This window comes from Eulemur rufifrons, chromosome 15 (assembly GCF_041146395.1).
Source record: "Eulemur rufifrons isolate Redbay chromosome 15, OSU_ERuf_1, whole genome shotgun sequence".
Lineage (NCBI taxonomy): Eukaryota > Metazoa > Chordata > Mammalia > Primates > Lemuridae > Eulemur > Eulemur rufifrons.
This window is the reverse complement of record NC_090997.1, coordinates 31,620,041-31,641,071: the sequence shown is the minus strand read 5'-3', so window position 1 is coordinate 31,641,071 and position 21,031 is coordinate 31,620,041. Positions and strand designations below refer to the sequence as shown.

Sequence of the window (21,031 nt, the reverse complement as noted above, 5' to 3'; positions counted from 1 at the left end):
CAGGAAAGTATGCCCACAAAATGAGGGCATTTCAAAGTAAAAAATTCTGGAGCAAAGGTCAGTCAGTGGATGGAAAAGGCTTCATCTGTAGTTCCAAACCTCCTGTTTGAGGCACTGAAATAGATGAACACTTCCCAATAAGGAAAGAAAAAGGTGTTTATTTGTATTTGCATTTCATGAATTCTGTCTAAAACCTACTGATTTTATGTAATATTGGTATAACCCTAGGCAAGACTCAATTGTTATACAGAATAATTGATTCCTTCTATTTGCTTAGCAGATTCATGTTTTTTTGTTATTTGAACACGAAATTAAAAGTAATTTAAGCAAAGTAAAATTATGCCTTTAAATATGAGATCAAGCCACCACTTAGGAAAAAGTAAATAATGCTGACTATTGGGAAACATCAATATGATAAATGTATAAATAGGCTGTTTGAATTCCTGAAGCACCGACTGTTGTATTAAATAATGCCTTATATAAGTAGGTATTGATTGGAGCTTTGAAATTAGTCTACAGTTACAAATTTAATAATTTAATTAATAATTGTATGATAATTTGAGGTATAACATAGGTCAGGAACAATCTCTCGCCTTCCCTTCTCTTTCCTCCTCCCCCACTTCTCTCTCTCTCTCTCTCTCTCTCTCTTGTTCTTTGTCTTCCAAAGTAACAGAACTATATAATGCATTACTTTGAGGTCAATAAGTACTTCCCATAGAAAGACTCAACTGTAACGTTATAATAGCTAATCCTATGATAATAAAAAGCAGACATCTGTGATTAGTTGTCGATCTCTACCCCAACATCAAAAAAGCAAAAAAAGGAGAAGAAAGTTATAACTTTTATTTTATACTGAGATAAATAAAATCAATTCAGCTCATAGAAAGCATTAAGAACTTTAGATACCTTGTAGATTCATGAGCAGCCTAAGATTTGCAGGAAATGCAAAACTCTGAGACTAAATAAAATTTAATCATTCCTTTTTTACAACTTTTTGCAAGGTTATTGAGTTAACTTTTATTTATAAAGTTTAAATGCGCTGTCTTACATAGTCCAGTGAAATACTGGCAGTAACATACCAATTATGTAGAATGAAGAATGGGGACTCCAGTTAATTAATACTGTTCTTAACTAAAACTTATTTGTCATCATCTTGTTATCAAAATAGCCAATAAATATTGAAATCCCATTATATGCCATCCACTCTGCCAGGCCCTGTATATGAATTATTTTGGTCAACTAAAGATAGATCGTCAATTTTCAAAGAATTAGGACCTAATTGAAAACCCATGACATTGAAACTACAATCAGCCTAGTTTGTGCTTTCTTTTTTCATTAGTTACTTTAGAACCCTTCATTGACACAGTGCTTTAGAAGGAGAATGTTAGTGTTAAGTCTGTACTGACCCCCATCAAAATGAAGATTTGTTTATTTTTAAAAAATCCTTTACATCAGTTTTATCACTTTATGAACAAAAGCACGTGGATAGGATATGTAAAAAAAAAACTAATCAGTAGATTTTTTTCAATAACATACAGTCCAAATAAATAAAACATTTTAATACAACAGATCCTATGAATCACAGAGCTTGTATAGAGATGATGAAAAATTAGTCCACTTAGAGTTTTAGTAGGACCAAGAATCTTTTAAAAACTTATATATATTTGTTTAACTCAAACAGCGACCATCTCCTGAAAAAGCTGCATCATTGTGACATGCCTTCAATTTTATCCTCAAATGAAGTAAGAATCCACATTAAACTATGAACCACTGTAATGCTATGGTTTCACATTTTGTACTTTTTATAAGGGCACTCCTGGTATTCTCTAGCTTTAGTTCTGGGATCAGTTCTTTCCTTGGGTGAGAAGTTAGCGAGACACAGGACATAGAACACTCGATCTTCTGAGCTGGAGCTCCAAAACTGGATCCACTTTTGCAATAACTCGCTCCCCTCTCACTGAAGGCCTCTCCCCATGAGCTTCATCTCGGTTTTCTCTTTAGTTCTTCCAGTTCCTCTGGAACCAGAGCACACTTTGCTCTCACTAGTCCTGCGAGAGACCAGATTCCAGTCCCAAACTCTGGTACTTGCAGCAGGTACTTCTGCCACTCTCTGCTGTTGTTGCTAGAATTCCCCAAAGCTGACTTCCCATCTACCTATATTCCACCCGCTGCTGGAAGCCATACCTCTGATGTTCTAGCTACTGGTGCCCACTTCCCCTTGTGCCTTTGGAGAGACCCTACCGAAAGGTCTGTCTAGTATTCTTGTTGTTATGATGAATAATGTTATTACTATTATTAGCAGCCACCATTTACTGACATAGATTTTAATCCTTTTATTAGCCTTTGAGATTTTTGTGAGAAGGAGCAGCAGTTTTGTTTTGTTTTGTTTTGTTTCTTTCCACCTTCTTATGCCAGGGTTGAATGTCATGTCTGGCCCTAAATAGATAAATGAAGTTATAGAGAACTGACCACATATTAGGCACTATAGCATATATTCTTAGCATATATTCTATACAATCACAACCAGTAACTCTACCAACTCTATTTTATAATTGAGGATACAGAGGCCCAGACAAGTTAACAGCTAACAAGGCAAGTAAACAGACCACAACAATTAAGTAGCCCAGCCAGGATTTAAAGCCAATATGTATGACTCCCAAGCCAGCTCACTCTCTATAATGCTGTGTTGTCTTGTCTGCAGGGTTGGCTTCTTTTGCTCTGGCCTATTTTCCTGGTCATCTACTGAGCCCTAGTTATTGGCATTTCTCACTGATCTGCTCACTCATGGTCTCTAGGAAAAAATGATTAAAATATATATATATAATATCCTTCTATAGAGGCCTTTAAAAATAGTAAGTTGGCCAATTATGTATTTGCACAAAGTTGTATTTTTGAAATAAAATTGAAATTTTAAGTGCTTTGCGTTAACAGCATTAACATTTCCTATTGGTGATCTGCATTCAGATTATTTTTATGGGTTTTCCTATCATTCCACCCACAAGAAGACATGTAGCCATCACATTTAGATATATCTCACCTGTTTAAGATTATGGGCCTTGTTCTTTACAGAAATAAATAATAAATCTCTATCATCTTAACTTTAAATGTAATTTTTAAAGAACCTTTTTATCTGAAAGTGTTTTACTAGCCAATTTTCTCATTAAAATGACCTACTCATACATTTAGTGACTGTTTCCATCCAATAGAACCCCGAAAAACCATTATAAGCTTATGAAAAGTAGTCTGCAATATAAAGCAACTGCTATTGTGAGGATAAACAAATAGCCTATTGTTCTTGAATGAAAACATCAAATAATCTGAAACTACTTAAAGTTCATCTTTTTCCAGTCCTTTCTATTCAAAACATATGAGCTTAGACCAAGCTTACATTTTGTATCATATTTTCAATTTTTACTAAAATTTACTTTTAAATAATTTTACTTTTAAAAGCATGACCTAATTCTTTTAAATTCATAGGCTGGAGAAAATGGGGAAGAAATAGAAAATAATATATGTGAAAATATAGTTGGAAATATATAGCTACTCTTCACACATCTGATGGTCAATTAATTAAATTAATAAAATCAGTGAGGGAATCTATTCCACAGTAATTAAAAAAGATGTTTTCAATAAGACATTTCTAAGTTGAAAGACATTTCAACTTAGAAATGTTACTAGCTCTCTTTTACATCCAACATCACGACTTACGTCCACAGGCTTGCCGTCTGAAGCTCGTGCAGCAATAACTGTCCGTCCACGAAAATCCACAGCGTCCTTTACATCAGTCTGCCGGCTTGCAATTAAGTTACAATCCATATAAAGTGAAATGACCTGGGGTTGTATACTGACACCAACTTTATGCCACTGACGATCAAACAAAGGACGGAGTTCTCGATTTTTAAAAACGTAGTTCAGCACATCTCCTTCGGCAGCTCGAAACATAAATTCCACTACTTTCTTTCCACCATCAACTACTATAGAAACCTGCAAAAATGCAAATAATCTTTAAATGTTTTAGAAATCATTGTTCAAAATTATTAAAGCACACAATGAAAATTTCAAAATGTATGCTCGTATAACTGAGGCAGTTAGTAAAATGTTTTAGATGACACCTATGTCCACCAGGTTTGTTAATAATATAAAAGAACAGCAAATACCCAGCTATAAAAATGGGTATTCTGGTAAATGTAACATGTTCCTTCTCGAGAGAACATCTAAAAGTGTGTGTGTGTGTGTGTGTGTGTATATATATATGCATAAATTATGTTATATAATTATATACAGATTATAAAATTTATAATTTTAAATTATATATAAATTATATATTCTTATATATAAATTATTTAAGATTATGTAATTTAAAATTACATATAAGATTCTTAAATATAAATTATTGAAGATTCTTATATATAAATTATTCTTCTGTATAAGTAATTCAAGAATTCAAGGTTACTAATTTAAGAAGAATAAGAATATGATCATTTCTGAGATCAACTTCTTTAACCTTTGATAATTTGCGTGGTGCAGATAAAATGCACTTTATAAAGGACATGCTCTTTCAGTTCAATTTATCTTCTCGTCATAAAATTGTGACTGTATTAACAAACCAGTGAAAGTTGAAAATATTTCAATGGATATGTATAGAAGTATACATAATTTTGAGGTTTATCTCCCCTGCCTGCACCCCCTCTTTTCAGCCCACATGCCATCTCTTCCACAAGCTTTCCTAGATTCCTGCTGTCCTCGTCCCTCCATTTTGGTAAGCTGTCCTTTCTGTGCTCCCATAGTCCCCACCCAACACCAAGCTTACCTTTACCATTGTACTTGTCCCACTGGATTATAATTATGCTGCATTATGTTGTTCTCCTAAATGTCATCTCCTTAAACCTAATGTTCCCTGAGAATAGGAATTTTCCTTTTTAGATCTCTTATCCTTGTCACTATCTAGCATATAGCATGCGTTCCATAAATTTTTTATTGATGAAATAAATATTTAAGTCTCAACTCTTAATTCACCAAAGATTGTCAAATAAAACAATGAACTTCTTTAACATCAGAGATGATAGAAGATGATGGAACTAGTCAATAAAACAGTTGTGAGGAAAGGCAGTTTAATATCTTTAGACAAAATATGAATCTAGAATAAAAGAAAAAAACTAAACCTGTCTCACCCATCAGCCTCTCACATTACAGATCTCAGCAAGACCATCCTAACTATAAGAATACTTGTACTTCTTTGTTGATGATTCCTCTAAAAGATAGAATATTCAGATACTATAATAGATCTGCTCCCAAATTTGTGCTCATAGTTCAAAGATTCACCTGGCCTAATCACACAAGGGAAAACTACTAAGCACAACTCTCATGGTACCTGACCTGTGGCATGTTCTGCTGGTTTAACACCTGCCACAGAAACCACCGCTCCTTTTTAGTGTTTCTTCGTACACGAAACATGGTTGCCACAGAGTACTCCTCAGGAAGGCCTTCGGGAAATATCTTACTGTGGGAAGAAAACAAAGACCCATTGTGAGTAAACTGAAGATGGCAAGGAAAAAAATCCTAGGTATAATGTTCCATGCAACATAGAATCTCAGTCACATTTTCTCAATGAATTTATAACTTGTTATTCGTTTTTATAGTAATCTACCTAATGGAAATACGAAGGCAGCCATGCCTATGTTACCAGTGTTATTTTTATTCTCATTCTCTCCCTTTTTTTAATCTTCTGGTATGGTGGTGTTAAAGCTTGGGATATATAAAAATGAGTGGATAGGCTACAGTACTATGTTGTATTATCCCTTATTCAACAAGATGATTCAAGAGGGAAAAATCTCAAAATTCACTGCAGTCTGACAAAACAGTAGATATTTAACAAAGAAGTAAACAGTATTCCTTGATTTTGTTAATCAAGGTATAGAGAATTTCAAAGAACACTGATAATAAGTGTATATTTTACAAAGAAATTTTATCTTATTAAACTCTTGCAAATGAGTTTCTAATACAGAATTCCTAGTACCAATTTAAGACTGATACTAAATATAGCAAACAGATTTAACATTATTTTTCATAGTATATATAGTATATAATAACTTTGCTCCTATATATCTGTTTCCTCTTCCTTGCTTTGTGCTATTATTGTCATACAAATTGCATCTTTATATTTTCTATGCCCATCAATGGAGATTTATAATTATTGCTTTATGTATATATGTGTTTATACAACTGTATTTTAAATTTGATAAGAGAATTAAATAAGTCACAAAAATATATTTATTCTAGCTTTTATATTGATTTATGTAATTAACTTTTCTGGTGCTTTTTATTTCATTGTTTGGATGAGTTACTATCTAGTTTTCTTTGATTCAGCCTGAAGTTCCCAAAGTATTTCTTATAGGGCAGATATGCTAGTCTCAAATTCTCTGTTTTTGTTTATCCTTAATTTCACCTTCATTTTTGAAGGATAGTCTTGCTGTTTATAGAATTCTTGATCGACAGACTTTTTCTCTGAGAACTTTGTGTTATCCCACTGCCTCCTGGTCTCCATGGTTTCTGATGAGAAATCAGTTTAATCATTTTGAGAAGCCCTTGTACGATGTCCGCCATATCTCTTTTGCTGCTATCAAGATTCTCTCTTTGGCTTTGGCCGTTTGATTATCATGTGAACAGGTGTGGATTCCTTTGAGTTTGTCCTTCTTAGAGTTTGTTAAGCTTCTCGAATGTATAAATTAATGATTTTCATCAAATTTGAGGAATTTTTATTCACTGTTTCTTCAGATATTCTTTCTTCCCCTTTCTTTCTCTCCTCTCCTTTTGGAATTCCTATTACGCATATGTTGGTGTCACATGGGTTTTGAGCCTCTGTTCATTTTTCTTCATTTTTTTTTTTCTTGTCCTTCAGACTGAATCATCCCAATTGACTTATCTTCAGGTCCTCTGATGCTTTCTTCTCCCACCTCAAATCTGCTCTTGAGCCCCTCCTGTACATTTTTCATGTCTACTTTGTATTTTTTTACTCCAAAAATTCGATTTGCTTCTTCTTAATAATTTCTAACTACTTATGGATATTCTTATGTTCTTTATTTAGTGAGACATCATCCTTAAACTTACCTTTAGTTCATTAAAGTTTCCTTTAGTTTAAATATATTTAAAATGGCTGATTTATATAGTCTTTGTCAAGTAAGTTCAATGTCCAGGTGTCCTTAGGAACAGTTTCTATTGACTACTCTTTTCTCTGTGTAGAGCTTTGTTTATAGTTTCTTTGCATATCTTGTAATTTTGTTTCTTTGCATATCTTGTCATCTTTTCATTGAAAGTAGACATTTTAAACAATACAATATGACAACTCTGGGAATCAGACTCTCTACCTGTCAGTGGTTTGCTGTTGTTGCTGTTTGTTGTCGTTGTTGCTGCTATTTATTTGCTTAGTTACCTTTTTGAACAAATTCTTTAAAATGTATATTATTTGTCATGTGTAATCACTAGAGTTTCTGATCAGTTAGCTTAGTAGGCAACTAATGATTGAACAGTTAAATGACTTTGACATATAAGCATCCCAGCCTCTGATAAAGAGCTATGGGTGCATGTTGGAGAACATCTTAAACGTTCAGGCAGGCAGTTTACAAGTCTCCTTAGCCTTCATGTTGTGCTTATTCAGAGCTTCAGGGTTGGCGAGAGCTAAGAGTTTAAGGCCTTTTCAGAACTTTCCTGAGTTTCCACACAGCCCTGTGCACACAAATAGGTGTCTGTATTCTCATAGTGTGTTGGAACTTTCTAGTACCCTCTGTGGACAACTCTTTTTAGTTGTTTTTGCTTGTTTGTTCGGTCAGCTTCTCTTTTGCCCCAATTATAATTGCTGCCTCAGACAGCTGCAGTGCTAAACAATTGCCACTGATTATTTTCAATTAATGCTCAGAGGAATAGGTTATTCTTACTGAGCAAGCTCTGATCTGGTCAAATAATGACAAACTGTGAGTAGGGGTTTCCAGGGAACTACCAGGCAGGTAAAATAATGACAATTCTCTGGAAGTGGGGTTTTCAAGGAATTCCAAACCCTTTCTTCCCTCTCCTAATGACTATTAGGCTACTGAAAACAGTTTGCATTGCGATTCTGAAGCTACTGGTTTTTAAGCCTACCGTAGTGTTGGGAAGAAAGAGATGTAAATAGGACAAGTTAAACTGCCACAAAGCCTGCTAGCCTTCGGAAACTCAATGTTTTTCTTGAATAAACACTCACAAGATTGTTGCCAGCCCTTGGTAAATTTACAGAGTTTTAAAAATATTGATTTTGACAATTTTTGCCTGTGTTCTCTTTGCTTTTATGGAGGAGTAGATTTTCTGAAGTCCTTTAGAAATAGTAAATTGTTTTAAGTCACTAAATTTTGTTGTGGTTTGTTCCAAAGCAAAAAATAATGAAAACATTTTTCTCTTCATTTTTCTACTTAGGATTATAGTTGTGTAGTCACCTGTCACATCTCTTATTGAGATTGAAAGCTCTTTGAAGGCAAGGACAACATTTAATATATCTTTGTATCACCCACAAAGCCTAAGTGTAGTGCCAATAGGGCATTCTGTTTGTTGAATGAATGAGTGATCCAGCAAATGAAAAATACAGACATACTTAATTTTGAAATGATATTTTAACATTTATAAATAAAAATAAAATATAAATATTTTTCAATAATTTAATATTTAATTTAAAAATTGAAACAATTTTACATCTCATAAATGTTTCTTCTGTGCCAAAAAATAACAAGAGCATTATTAATACTATTATATAATTATATTCTTAAAATATACATTGAAATAAATTTAGCTATTTTTAATAACTAATTTTGTTATACTTAAAGAAAAATTAAATTTTTAGTCTAAGTTTATAGTAAATTAAAATCATTATAATTAGTATATTTCTCTTTCAGAAATTCATATTCTGCTTTCAATACCAAAAATGATTTTTCTTGCCAAGATTGTGATATTTGAAGCAAAATTCTTACATTTTAAGAATAAAATATTTAAAAATATATCTACTCTTACAAACTATTCTTGTTGTTTATACCACACAAGAACACTTGACATGACACAGAATAATTTCTCTGGGTCTTGCCAAAGTTTCTATTATAAAAGAGGCCATATTGGGTTACTGATCTGTTACCAGAGAGATATAATGACAGCTTGCTGTGTCTAAGATATCCACACTTGAACATTTTTGAATGGAGTGTAATTTCCTATAAGAAATCCTATCCATTGCTTATTCAGTGAAATTCTCAGTAAGAAAAATATTGTTGATCCGTACTTGCCAAATTCATTCATATATATATTAAGCTAGAAATTCTCAATGGAAATTCTCCCTTCCCTCACTTTGTGGAATTCTCAATGGAATTTCCCCTTCCCTCCATTTTATACATATGGTAACTAGTTCAATGTCAGAAATGGAAAATTCACTCACATAAGTTAATATTAACTTACATTGGAAAAGCCTAGACTCCGTGAAATTTAAGTACAATTTATTCTTTATTTTCCATCATTTACTTTTCTATATGTTAATGAAGGTCACCTAAATATTAATGAGCATATGGGGGCACAAGTATAAGAAATTAACAAAGGGTTCAGTATTAAATCAATATTTTTAAAATATGACTGATTAAAAGTCATAGGGTCAAACTAAAATTGTTCCAAATTATCCAAAGGTGACAAGAGAAACTTGCCACCTATGGAGTCCCTCCCTGAGAGCGGTGGCCAGTTCTAGATATAACCTGGAGTGTCTCTGAAGCCTTGTAATTCACATATCTTAGATGCCTTTGAACTTGTAAACTTCAGTGTTGCAAAAATCTAGAATGTGGTTTTCATCTGCTCTCTGATATTCTCTATGTACAGCAGCCCTCTGTTCAATCATAAAGTAGAAGAAAATGGTATCAAATCTGTAGAGGAAGTAGCAGGGGAGCAAAAATAGGTCTCCTTAAAAATGACCAATTATGGCAGAAAGCAGTGTCCAGATTTGAGAACTAGTACCAGTGAGGCTTTGACCCCAATAAAAAATTGAATTCCTAAAAATCTTAACATCACAATGCATCCCCCTTGGTGTTATAATTAACAGAGATTTTTATCTTCTTCTTGAAATTTTTTCTACTTTCTCAATTTTTGCAATGAGCATGAATTATGATAATGATCATTTTTTAAAAGCCCCCAACTATTTCCATCTTGGAAAAAAATAATCCTAACCTCTAAAATGACCTATAAATTAACCCTATATTCTTCAAAGACAGAGATGAGAGAGGGTTAACAGACATCCTCCCACCAAAAGACCATATGCCTCAATATGTTAAAGCTGAGATAAGTTCTTTTAAAAATTGATAAGGGGACTAAAAAATATTTTTCCATTATGGGAGGTAAAAAATACATTGCAAAATCTATAACTCCCAGCCTATAGATTCTATAATGAATAAATCACTGAAGCATTAAAGGAAGATGGAAAAAAACATTCAAATGAAAGTATACATACACCAATATTTTCTCCATATATACTTAAAATGGAATATCTAATTACAAAGTACTAGTAGCTATATACGTGGAGTTGGGTAAAAATTAATGTTTTATTAACCATGAAGGCATTCACTGTATAGGACTTTAAGAATAGATTATATATGTCCAAATTTCATATTAACCTCATTCTCTAGATTTGATATCCCATCTGATTAATGAAAAATCTTTTCTTGGTAAAAATTTATTTAAAACCACTAGGAAATACAAATAAAATGAAGTCTAAGAGGTTTCTGTATTACAGAAAAGATCTTGAGATACAGGAAGCACTTAATCACTCCATATATGTATAATTATTATTAAATAGGATTACACATCCACTGTCTTTTTTATATGTGACATAAACTCAAAGTTGCCAACATTCTCCCTAACTGTGAAGTGCTTTCTTTAACAAGCCAAAACACCTAATAGTCTATTACTGGAGCTTTCTTCTTGTCTGGAAAAATGCTTGTGTTTATAAAACACAAGCTCTGTTAACATTTAAATAGTCCAAAAAAATCAGTCACACATTACCAACAAATTGTCTAATAATTAATTCTCACTTGGAAAGCACAGAGAAGAGATCTACAAGGATTGTTACAAAGCAAGGCGGTTCTAATAGAAAAGACATAGGGAAGGAAGCATAAATCCAGAACAGCAAATGCTTCTGAGCCAGACAAAGGTGAGATGCCACTGTTGTGAGCCCTGGGCAGCAAAATGTCACCTTATAGCACTGAAAATATGGGAGGAGAATTCCAAAAAGAACATGCAACCAAGATGAACCTTGTCTATTTCCCTCTCCTGTGCTCTGGACTCGCATACCTAAGTCCCAGTGGGCATCTCCACTTGGAAGTTAAAGCCATCTCTAACTAAATAACAGATATTGAACTTTTTGTTTTGCTGCCCAAGCACATCCCTCACAAGGATTCCACATCTCAGCCAAAGACGTGGCCGTTCTCCCAGGCGTCCCAGCCAAATCCCTAGAAGTCATTCTTGATTTTTGCCTTCCTTTATTATCCCCTACCCCATCTAATCCATGGGCAAGTCTTACTACTGTTTTTATCCCCAAAATAGATTCTGACTCTGCACTTCTCTCCATATCCACTATCACCACCCTAGTCCAGGGTGTCACCCTCTCTCCCCAGGACAGTTATGGTGTCCTGATTAACCTCCTCTTTCCCTTCCCTTACAGTCTGGCCTGCACACAGCAGCTATAATGTCTTTTAAAATCAGAACAGGTCCCTCCCCTATTTATAACCTTCTGAAAGTGTCCCATGGTTCCTAGAATAAAATGCATATCCCTGATCATGACTCATAAGGCCTGATGTGATCTGGCCCCCGCCTTCCTCTGACACATCGTCTCCTATTCCAGTCTCAGCATGGTTCCTAGGCTCCAATCACAGAGACTTGAATTTTGTTCCTTGAACACACCAGACTCATTGAGACCTCAAGCCTCTGTACTTCCTGTTCCCTCTCCTGGGAGGGTCTTTCCCAGAGGTCTTCATTTAGATGGCTTCTCCTCATCGTTCAGGTCTCAGCTCAAATGTCACTTCCTCTGAAAAGTTCTAAAGTTGTCCTCACTCCAGTCACTATCTAACATATTATCTTGTTCCAGTTTCTTCATAGGCTTCTAACTACATGACTCTTTAAGAACTTATTAGTTTACATATTTATAGCCTGTTCCCAACCATTGGAACATGATTTCCACAAAAACAGAGGTCCTGCCAGACTTGAGGCTGCAAATCAAGCATCTAGAGTAGTACCTGGCATAGAGGAAGCACTAATAAAAATTTGTTCTATTCATGGAAAATCCACAATGATGCCTATGACCAGTTCCAGTAGGTGCTAAACACTTGAATTCAGCATAAAATCTATGTTAGCTTGCAGAATGCCTTAAAGTTGAGGCCTCATGAGACTGCATATTATATCACATTCATCAGGAAAGAGGCAGAAGAAAAAATCAAGTCTTGTGTGATTCTAAAGCCAATTAATCAAAACTTTTGACACACAAAAAAGTCCAATAACAAACACATCAGTTTCTAACTGTAAAAAAAGAAGTTTAAAATCACTACAGGCTGTAGCAAAATATAATAGCTGCTCCAAAGAGATTTTACCAAAAGTGCCCATCAGCAAAAGTCTTCCAATCTTTGGGAATGTTTCAGTCACAAGAAACCACCCATAATACTTTCCTATAGCTGTATACTCCTAAAGCTGAAAGGAACCTTGATGGTAATCTAGATCAATCATCTCACTTCATAAAAGAGAAATTAAAGCCACAGAAGTTAAATAACTACCCCACCATCACTCTGCCAGAGGTCAAGATGGAACTTGAACTCGCGACTTTTAATTCCAAGGTTAGTTTTTTTCCAGTATATCAAGTTGCTTGTATCCTCTTGGTTAAGAATAAAATTCCCCTCATCGTTACCAACCTGACTTAAAATTAATATTTTGGGACTATGATGGGGAAAAAAAACATCTATTTTTCTGAGTACTGAGAAATGTAAATAAATATAAAATGTTAATTTCAAAAAGTAAGTCAATAATTAAAATTTTTATAATCATACTACAATATTAAGAACAACAATGAATAATATCTTGGGCTCCAAGCAAAGTATTCATGATGACATTTGCACATCCTAAGTGCCTAGCAGCCCTGAAAGGTAGATTATTATTACAGTTCCTTCCCTGAATGATATTTTGAGCACAGATCAGGAAGTATCACAAAACACACAGTAATATCTTTAAAATAGGGATTACTGTCTATTGGGTTTTAAAAAGATATCCATGCTAAAGAAGATGAAAAAAGTCAGAAATATTTTCACTCTATTCCTTAGAGATCATTTCCCAGAGAAACTAGAAGTTTTCCCCAAGCATTTCTTTAAAGATGAGTGCAATTTTCAGAAAGAGTGAAAGTTAGGAGAACGGCGTATGTACTAATAACCAGGTAATGTGAAGGAAGGTATAAAGTATTCTAATAAATAGTGCCTTGGTGTTTATCTTACTGGCAAGAAGTAATATTAATATATTAGGATTTTAATACTTTGGGAAGAACATCAATAGAATGATAACCTAACCAAAAAGTCAAGTGATTTGTTAAATGTGAAAATGACCATGTGACTATTTCAAACGATGATGGAAAGAAAGTGAACCTTTCACACCGATCCTATGTTATTGCTCTCCTGGCACATAGATCAGTGTAAACTTTTATTCTATTCATTCCCTGAGTTGTGAAATCAGTGCCTAACACGGCCATACACAAAAAGTGTCTGGTCTCTCAGGGACAGGATGTGTCAACTGAACAAATAATGGGTATTCCTGGCTGTCCAATTAATGAGAAACCAATAAGAATTGCCGTAAGAGGATAAACTTTGCTTTCCACACTCCTTTCCAGATAGTGAGGACTGCAAGCCTGGAAAAGCCAGGGAAAATCAGAAAATGTAAAAAATAATTCATTCTCTTAAAACACATGCAAATATTTATTGGCTATTGTTTCATGGGGAGATCGAAGTAGAGAGATTACATTTATTCTCCATGACTAGGCCCTGGTGGTTTGTTGTCAAGAAAAATAAAGACAATAATGAAGCTCACAAATTTGTTTACTACTTAGTATATTAAGTAATTAGGAATTGCACAGAAAATTCAATTTGATGTATTTGTTCAGTGTTCCTAAAAGAACCATAGTTTGTGACGTGGCTAGTAGGGTCTCAAATACAGAAAAAGTAAAGGATAAACCCAAAATACAGAATAAGAGAAGAATAGGAAGAAAACTCATGATTACGTATGTTTTTTTTTTTTTCTTTCACCTAACTACATAAAATGGAATGTGAGGCAAGGAGTGAAAATATATAAAAGAACAAAGATTAACAAGCTTTCACAATATCAGTGCTCATAAACTGAAAAGCAAGATGACATAATTATTCTACAGAAATTTCATTTTATACATGATATTCCAAAAACTGAGTGAAACATATATTCAGACAGCAATGTGTTTAAAAAGTTTAATTACTGATTACAATGGTTCCAGAGATTATTCTTCAACAAATTCATAGCATAAGCCTTGAAGTAAAGTGCTTATTTTGATAGAGCTAGAGTGAGATTTCCAGATCATATTTAACAAGACCAAGCTTTATTTATTTATTTTGCTTTTGAAATGAAATGGCTAAATGGAAAAAAAATCTATTTTTAAATATCAAGAACTGGCTTCCAAATTAATTCTTCCATTCTGAATAAGCGTGAGGCAGGGTTTATGAAGAACTTCCGTATTTACAAGTATCAATGGGGCCTCTGACTTGCTGAATATCTTCCAGGAAGAGAAATATGATACAAGTTACATTTCCTGAGAGTGAAGTGAGAGATGCTTGGAGTTTATAGTAAGTCATTTCTGTCCCAGCTGACATCCACCATCACCTGTCACGTTACAAGCAATTTGGCTCGCAAGGCCTGGAGAGTTTGTCTCAAATGCCTTTCCCCTAGGCTGGGTGATGATCTTTGAGTTCCACAGCCACAGAGACTCTGAAATCTTAGCCTTTTTGTGTTTGCTGAGGGGATTCAGACAGATAGGTTGTTAATGGGAAAACAAAGCTTGGATGACTCTCTAATAATCTCTCGCCTGTTCTGATAAGCACTTGTTCGTTGTGGCATTGTAAATGACTTTCCATTGAAAACACGCCCCCCCATTACATGCTACTCAGATAACAAAAATCAAGCATGAATTAGACAATATGCTTTTCAGAAATGGGAATCCTTCGAAGGTTGGCTTTTACAGGTATCCCCCAGCCAAGAAAGATAAAAAAAAATCCTGGATAAAACCCAGCCCTGTCCACAAGAGATCCTCTGAATTCTAAAGTGTCCTTCTTGGTTCTGGGAACTCAACTCCTGCTTCAGGGTCAGTCTGGAAGATCCCAGACCTAACTATCTGATAGCTGTGATGTTCCTAATGGCATATACTCAGCTGTTTTTTCTAGAATGTAATGCTATTGCTCCCATACCTTCGCTTCTTTATAGACTAAAGTTCAAACCCCTCAGGCCAGCAGATAAGGCCTTTCAAAACAGCCCACACTTTCAGCCTTCTCCACCTCCAGACACTCTCCTTACCTGTGTTCACTAACCACACGGGATTTCTCACTGTTCCTCAAATTGCCTGACCTTTGAAACTAGTATGTCACTCCTGCTCACTACCGTAACACACACTGGCTCCCTGGCTCACCTGGAAAATTCATATTTCAAACCTCAACTTTTTACTTCCTCAGGGAAGCTATTCCTCATTTCATCTGTTCTCTCAGAGTTTATCATGAAAAATTGCTACTGTATTGCATAATAGCTAATTTTTGGCTTACCTGTCTTCCCAGACAGAAATAATTTCATGGATGATCTTTATTCATCCTTAAACTTTCAGGGTCTGGCACATAATGAGTATTCATTATCATTTGGGAATGAAATACTTAGTTAGAATTTCTTCTTTCACCGGTATCAAAGCTGAACTTAGAAATAATAGTGACAATGTACCATAAAACATTTTTTCTATACAGCCCTTTTAAACAAAGGCAATTTTATATTTTTATCAAGGGTAAATTAGAAGAGAAAGGCAGGCAACATGGTGCTAACAGAGACGATTGCCTCGTATCGTATATGTATCTACTAGCTTCTGCAGAGGAGGGTGAACCAGGGGTTGATAGAAATACATTTATTAAACACTCTGTGAGGCCCTATGCCCAAGAAGTACTGCCTCGGGGCCTAGGGGACAGTTAGATAAAGGGGTCATTAGACCTGTACCACCACCCTCCAAAGCACATACACACAATGTGCTCAGTCATAAGCCACAGGGCAGCTCTGGCACCTGAGAGCTGAGGGTGGGCAGACATGAGCAGAGATTGGCTGGGTCTTGCAGAATAGCATTTTCTTGGAGGGGACTCCCAGCAAGGGCAAGGGTGACATGCATTGACAAGGAAATTAGAAAATGAGAACAAAAGCATGTGCATCACTCTTGGGGCTCCCAGGAATAACGAAAATACCTTTAAGAGGAAGCTGAGGTTCTACAGTTGTGCAGGTACACAGTAGGAACCATAATAGTGTAGGCACTGATGTTAATATGGTATCATTGGAATCCACATACTAATGATACCTGAGAAAAATTAGATTATATGAGCTCAGGATTATGTAAAAATCATAAGAAAAGTGTTATTGGGTCACAAAAAAAGAAGGAAATTTGACTGAGGACCAGTGAGGGCTGAATGTACAAGGTAAGAGGTGTGCTAAGCTTCCTAGGATAGGTGAGATTCCAACAGGCAGAAAAAGTGGATAAAGTATAATAGAGAGAGAGAAATGGATTCACAAAGGCAGTTTAGTGCAACACATCGTCATTGGCATTAGAGACAGGTCAGTGGTCACCAGCAACTTTGAAGGAAAAATTTCCATGGTGTTCAACAAATCCTAGTAAGATTTGAATGGGTTATGGGATGTGTGAAGAAGTAAAAGTGGCCAATAACATTATTCTTTTAAGAAATTTATGAGTAAAAGGGACTGCTGAGGGAGACTGTTTCTAGAACAGGGAAGGATTAAGGACATATTTGTTGCCCAAGAGGCTAAGAGACTGTGGAGAGGGGTGTTGAAGACCCAAGAGCAAGGGGGATCACGGCTGGATCAAGGCCTTCGAGGAGGCTGGCTGGGAGAGGATTAAGAGCACAAGTGAAGGGGTTAACCTTTGAAAGCAGGAGGGCTGCCTCTAGGGAGGACAGCTGAAGCAGAGAATTTCTGAGGTAGAGAGAGGAAGTTGAGATTGTTCAAATAAGAAGAATAACTTGAGCACAAAACATCTGGTCAATTCAATCTCCTATTCAACCAGCCAGATGTTAATTTTGCACGGCACCACCACATGTGTCCATATTAATTAAATTTTTCACTGAACTTGTGATTTCTTCCAAATTACATACATATAGCATGGCAAAAAAAATTTAATCAAGTCAATTATTTGAATATTTTATTCTTTCAGCTTAAAATTATAAAAATTTCACCTCATCTGGAACAAATGTACTTTAGGAAATCTAAGTGCTGACCTAAATGAGATCATAAACAATGTACCAAACTTATGTGAGTCACATAAAGCTACACAAGCATAGTTTTTCTGCTATTTAATACTATGCTTATTTTCTGATTAGCCTTTGTGGCTAAGTTGAAAGAATTCAATGATAATAGTTAATGATTTATTAGCTGCCACAATTATTCTTCCTTGGTTGATATACATGTCAAAGTTTATCACTAAAATCATAATTATATCCTATTATACAATCTGATTATGTCTGAGAATAGGGATTAGACTATTTAATGCTATTTTATGGAATATATTCATAGAGTCCAACCTACAAAAAAAATCTTTAGACTTGTTACAAAGTTATTCTTAAGCACTAGTATAACAAAACATGCATTACTACAGTCAATCCTCTAATTCATAAATTGAAAATCATGCTTATCTGTTTGTAGGTTTACAACCATTATAAAAACAATATATTTGCAACCACCTAATGCCAATAACTAATTAATCCTCATAGTATTTTTATGGTCCAAATAAGATTAAAGATTACTAAAGTACATGTTTATGTATCTATTTTCTTTGAACACTCTGAAAATCTGCAGTGCACACTCCACAGATACATACATATAACCCCCACCAAGCAAGCTCTGATTTGATTCATTGGATAAAAGGATGAATGGACAAAGAAAATAATCTAATATATAATCAAACAGTAGAGGGAGATTAATCAATGTCTATTAGATTGACCCAAGTAATTATAAAAATAAAACAGCTTAATTTTATTAATTTATGATGACATTTGTATTATCATGACTTCTAAATAGTACATTTAACTGGTACCTCACTGCTCTCAGGGTAAATGGCATACAGATATATTAAGATAATTTACATGTAATTAGCAATAATAAAATAAAAACTAATTCTGTATTTGGAGACAGAAGACCTGAGTTCTAGACCCAACTGTTCCATTTACTATTTTTGAAATTTTAAGAAAGTCACTTAGTTTCATTGAACGTCAGTTTTTTCATCTATAAAATGGTGATGTGATAGCTACATCACAGGGGTCATTGTAATACCAAATGCTATAAGAAGGCAAAAGTACTTTGTAAATCATAAAGCATTTCACAAATGTAAGGTGGTACTATAAAGATCATTAAGATCGTTGGAAACTGGGTACTCACATGTGCCTTATCCTGAAATCCTGTATGGTGAAAAGATCTAGTAAAGGAGTTAGAAGTAAGGTGCCTTGTTTTTTAGTCTGCTGGTGAAAACAAATTCTTGGTTGCCTACAATATGCAAATATCTATACAATCTACCAATAAATTTCAAATGCCCCTTGAAAAATTTAAACCTAAGGTCATGTCTATTCAACTAGCATACACTAAGCACTACTATATATCAGGCACTATGGTGGACAAAAGCATGAATCCACTGGATGTAATATCCACCTTGTCAGGCTAAATAAATAATTGCCTTCCCTTCCCAAAGAATGAGAGTTTTGATATGAGCAATGGAGTCTAAAGAAAAATAATACACTCTGATCACATGATACTACATGAGAAGCCCATTACCTGTTTTGAATGAGCACAGACTCTCATAAGAACTTAAGCCATCTGGATGTTTTGGGGAAAATTGTGTCTCAGTTCTTTGAAATTTTTCCAGAGCCTTAACTAATGTCCCTCAGCATCAGAGAAAATCAAATGGTCTGCCACCTTTGATATGGATAAATTGGGTTATCAATGTTTTTCTATGATAGCAATTATCTTGTCTAATAATATTTATTAAATTTATCCATGTCTTAACCTTTCAGGGCCCCCACAGTTTATGGCATTCTTTCACCCGGGGTGTCTTCCCTCTCCCCAGAACTTGACCCACCTCTGTCTCTCAGTCTTCAAAGCCCAGTTTAAATCCCTTAGTCTTCAAGATGTTTTTTCTTATCATCCCAACTATAAGGGATTTAACCCTCCTCTGAATATTTAAAGCATTAACTTGTAGAATTACAATTGTTTGTTTTCACTTCTTCTCCCTAATTGAAGATATCATACGCTCTCAACCATCTCTTTATGTGTCTCTCTGCAAATTCTTCACTAGTGTTCTGTCCTGTGTTTCATCAAGGCAAATGAAAAACTATTCATTTTTCCTCAGAAGTGAGAACCTATCCTTTTTTCCTTAGAAAGTTTATAGACACTTGTGGAAAGAAAATGGATAAGTTTGTAAATGTAAATGAATAGCTGCTTCTCACTTTTATTTCACTTTATATGAGCTTTTTTTGGTAATGTAATTATTAAAAACACATTCTTTGAAGGCAATAACAAAGGCATAATTGCTTCTCACTGCAAAAACTTTGGATTCTTAAATAAATCACCTATGTTTTCTCCATTTACAACTATGTTAAACACACAAATATTTTAATTCTATAAGATTTTGTCTACTAGCATTCACAAATAGACATTAAACTTAAAATACTTCTATTCGTTTACAGTAAAATTATTTCTTTCTAGATAGAACAAATGTTCAAGGCCAAGAAAAAACATTAAGTCATATGAATGTTGTAAAATCTAATTACTGATACTTTCTACTTTTCCTAATACTGAATCAAAAAAAATCTGAAAGAAGAAAATCACAACTCACTAAAATTTGATTATGATAATATTAAAGGTTTCCAAAACTGGTAAATGAAAACACTGAAGTAATAATATTTCATATTAATGTTACATTTTAGTCACTACTTTTACACTAAGTAGTTTGTTATTGATACATATTAACATCCTTGAATTTTCTAGGAAAAAATTAGATAGTTCTTATGACTATAGAAAAGTATTTCTATACATTATTTTCATTTTAAGAATGTATTACTTAATGATTCACCTTGCCAAACTATAATTAAGGAATTACAATTATGACACAAAGAATTATGTGTAACCATCAGCCAATCTCATAAAAACAGCTGGACAACTTTTTCACTAAGTCACATATCCTTATACAGGAAACTTCCTATCTACACAGTGAAAGAATGCCCCAAATGAAAACCCAAGGGATGCAAAAATAGTCATTCTCTATAGCTTAATGGAATTGTAAAGTAATCTCTCTAAATGATCAGAGTTCCGAACATAGTTTTGAGCCTCCAAATTTAACTGATTTTGAGAACTTGGAGATGACCCAAGGAAGAGCAATAAAAATGAAACATGGTTTAGAAAATAGGCCCTTAAAAGGGAAGGAATGAAAACATTGAAAATCAGCCTTGAGGCCAGGCGTGGTGGCACACGCCAGTAGTCCCAGCTGCTTGGGAGGCTGAAGCAGGAGGGTTGCTTGCGCCCAGGAGTTTGAGGTGACAGTGAGCTATGATGATGCCATGGCACTCTGGCCTGGGCAACAGAACGTGATCTTGTCTCAAAAACAAAACAACAAACAAACAAAAAAACTAACGAAAAAACTGAAAAGAAAATAAGCCTTGTGTGTTGTGCTTTAAGAGAGTTAAGCCTTTATAAGAGA

At 34.5% G+C, this 21,031-nt stretch overlaps 1 protein-coding gene across 1 annotated transcript in view; it reads right to left on the bottom strand.

Annotated features, from left to right (window-relative positions):
• The window catches only part of COL19A1 (collagen type XIX alpha 1 chain), a 293,777-nt gene that overhangs the window by 252,769 nt on the left and 19,977 nt on the right, over positions 1 to 21,031 (bottom strand). The window contains exons 4-5 of the mRNA XM_069489063.1: positions 5,377 to 5,500; positions 3,709 to 3,984 (exon numbers count right to left, since the gene is read on the bottom strand). Coding sequence (XP_069345164.1) covers positions 3,709 to 3,984; positions 5,377 to 5,500 — 400 coding nt within the window. The remainder of the gene's footprint in view (positions 1 to 3,708; positions 3,985 to 5,376; positions 5,501 to 21,031) is intronic.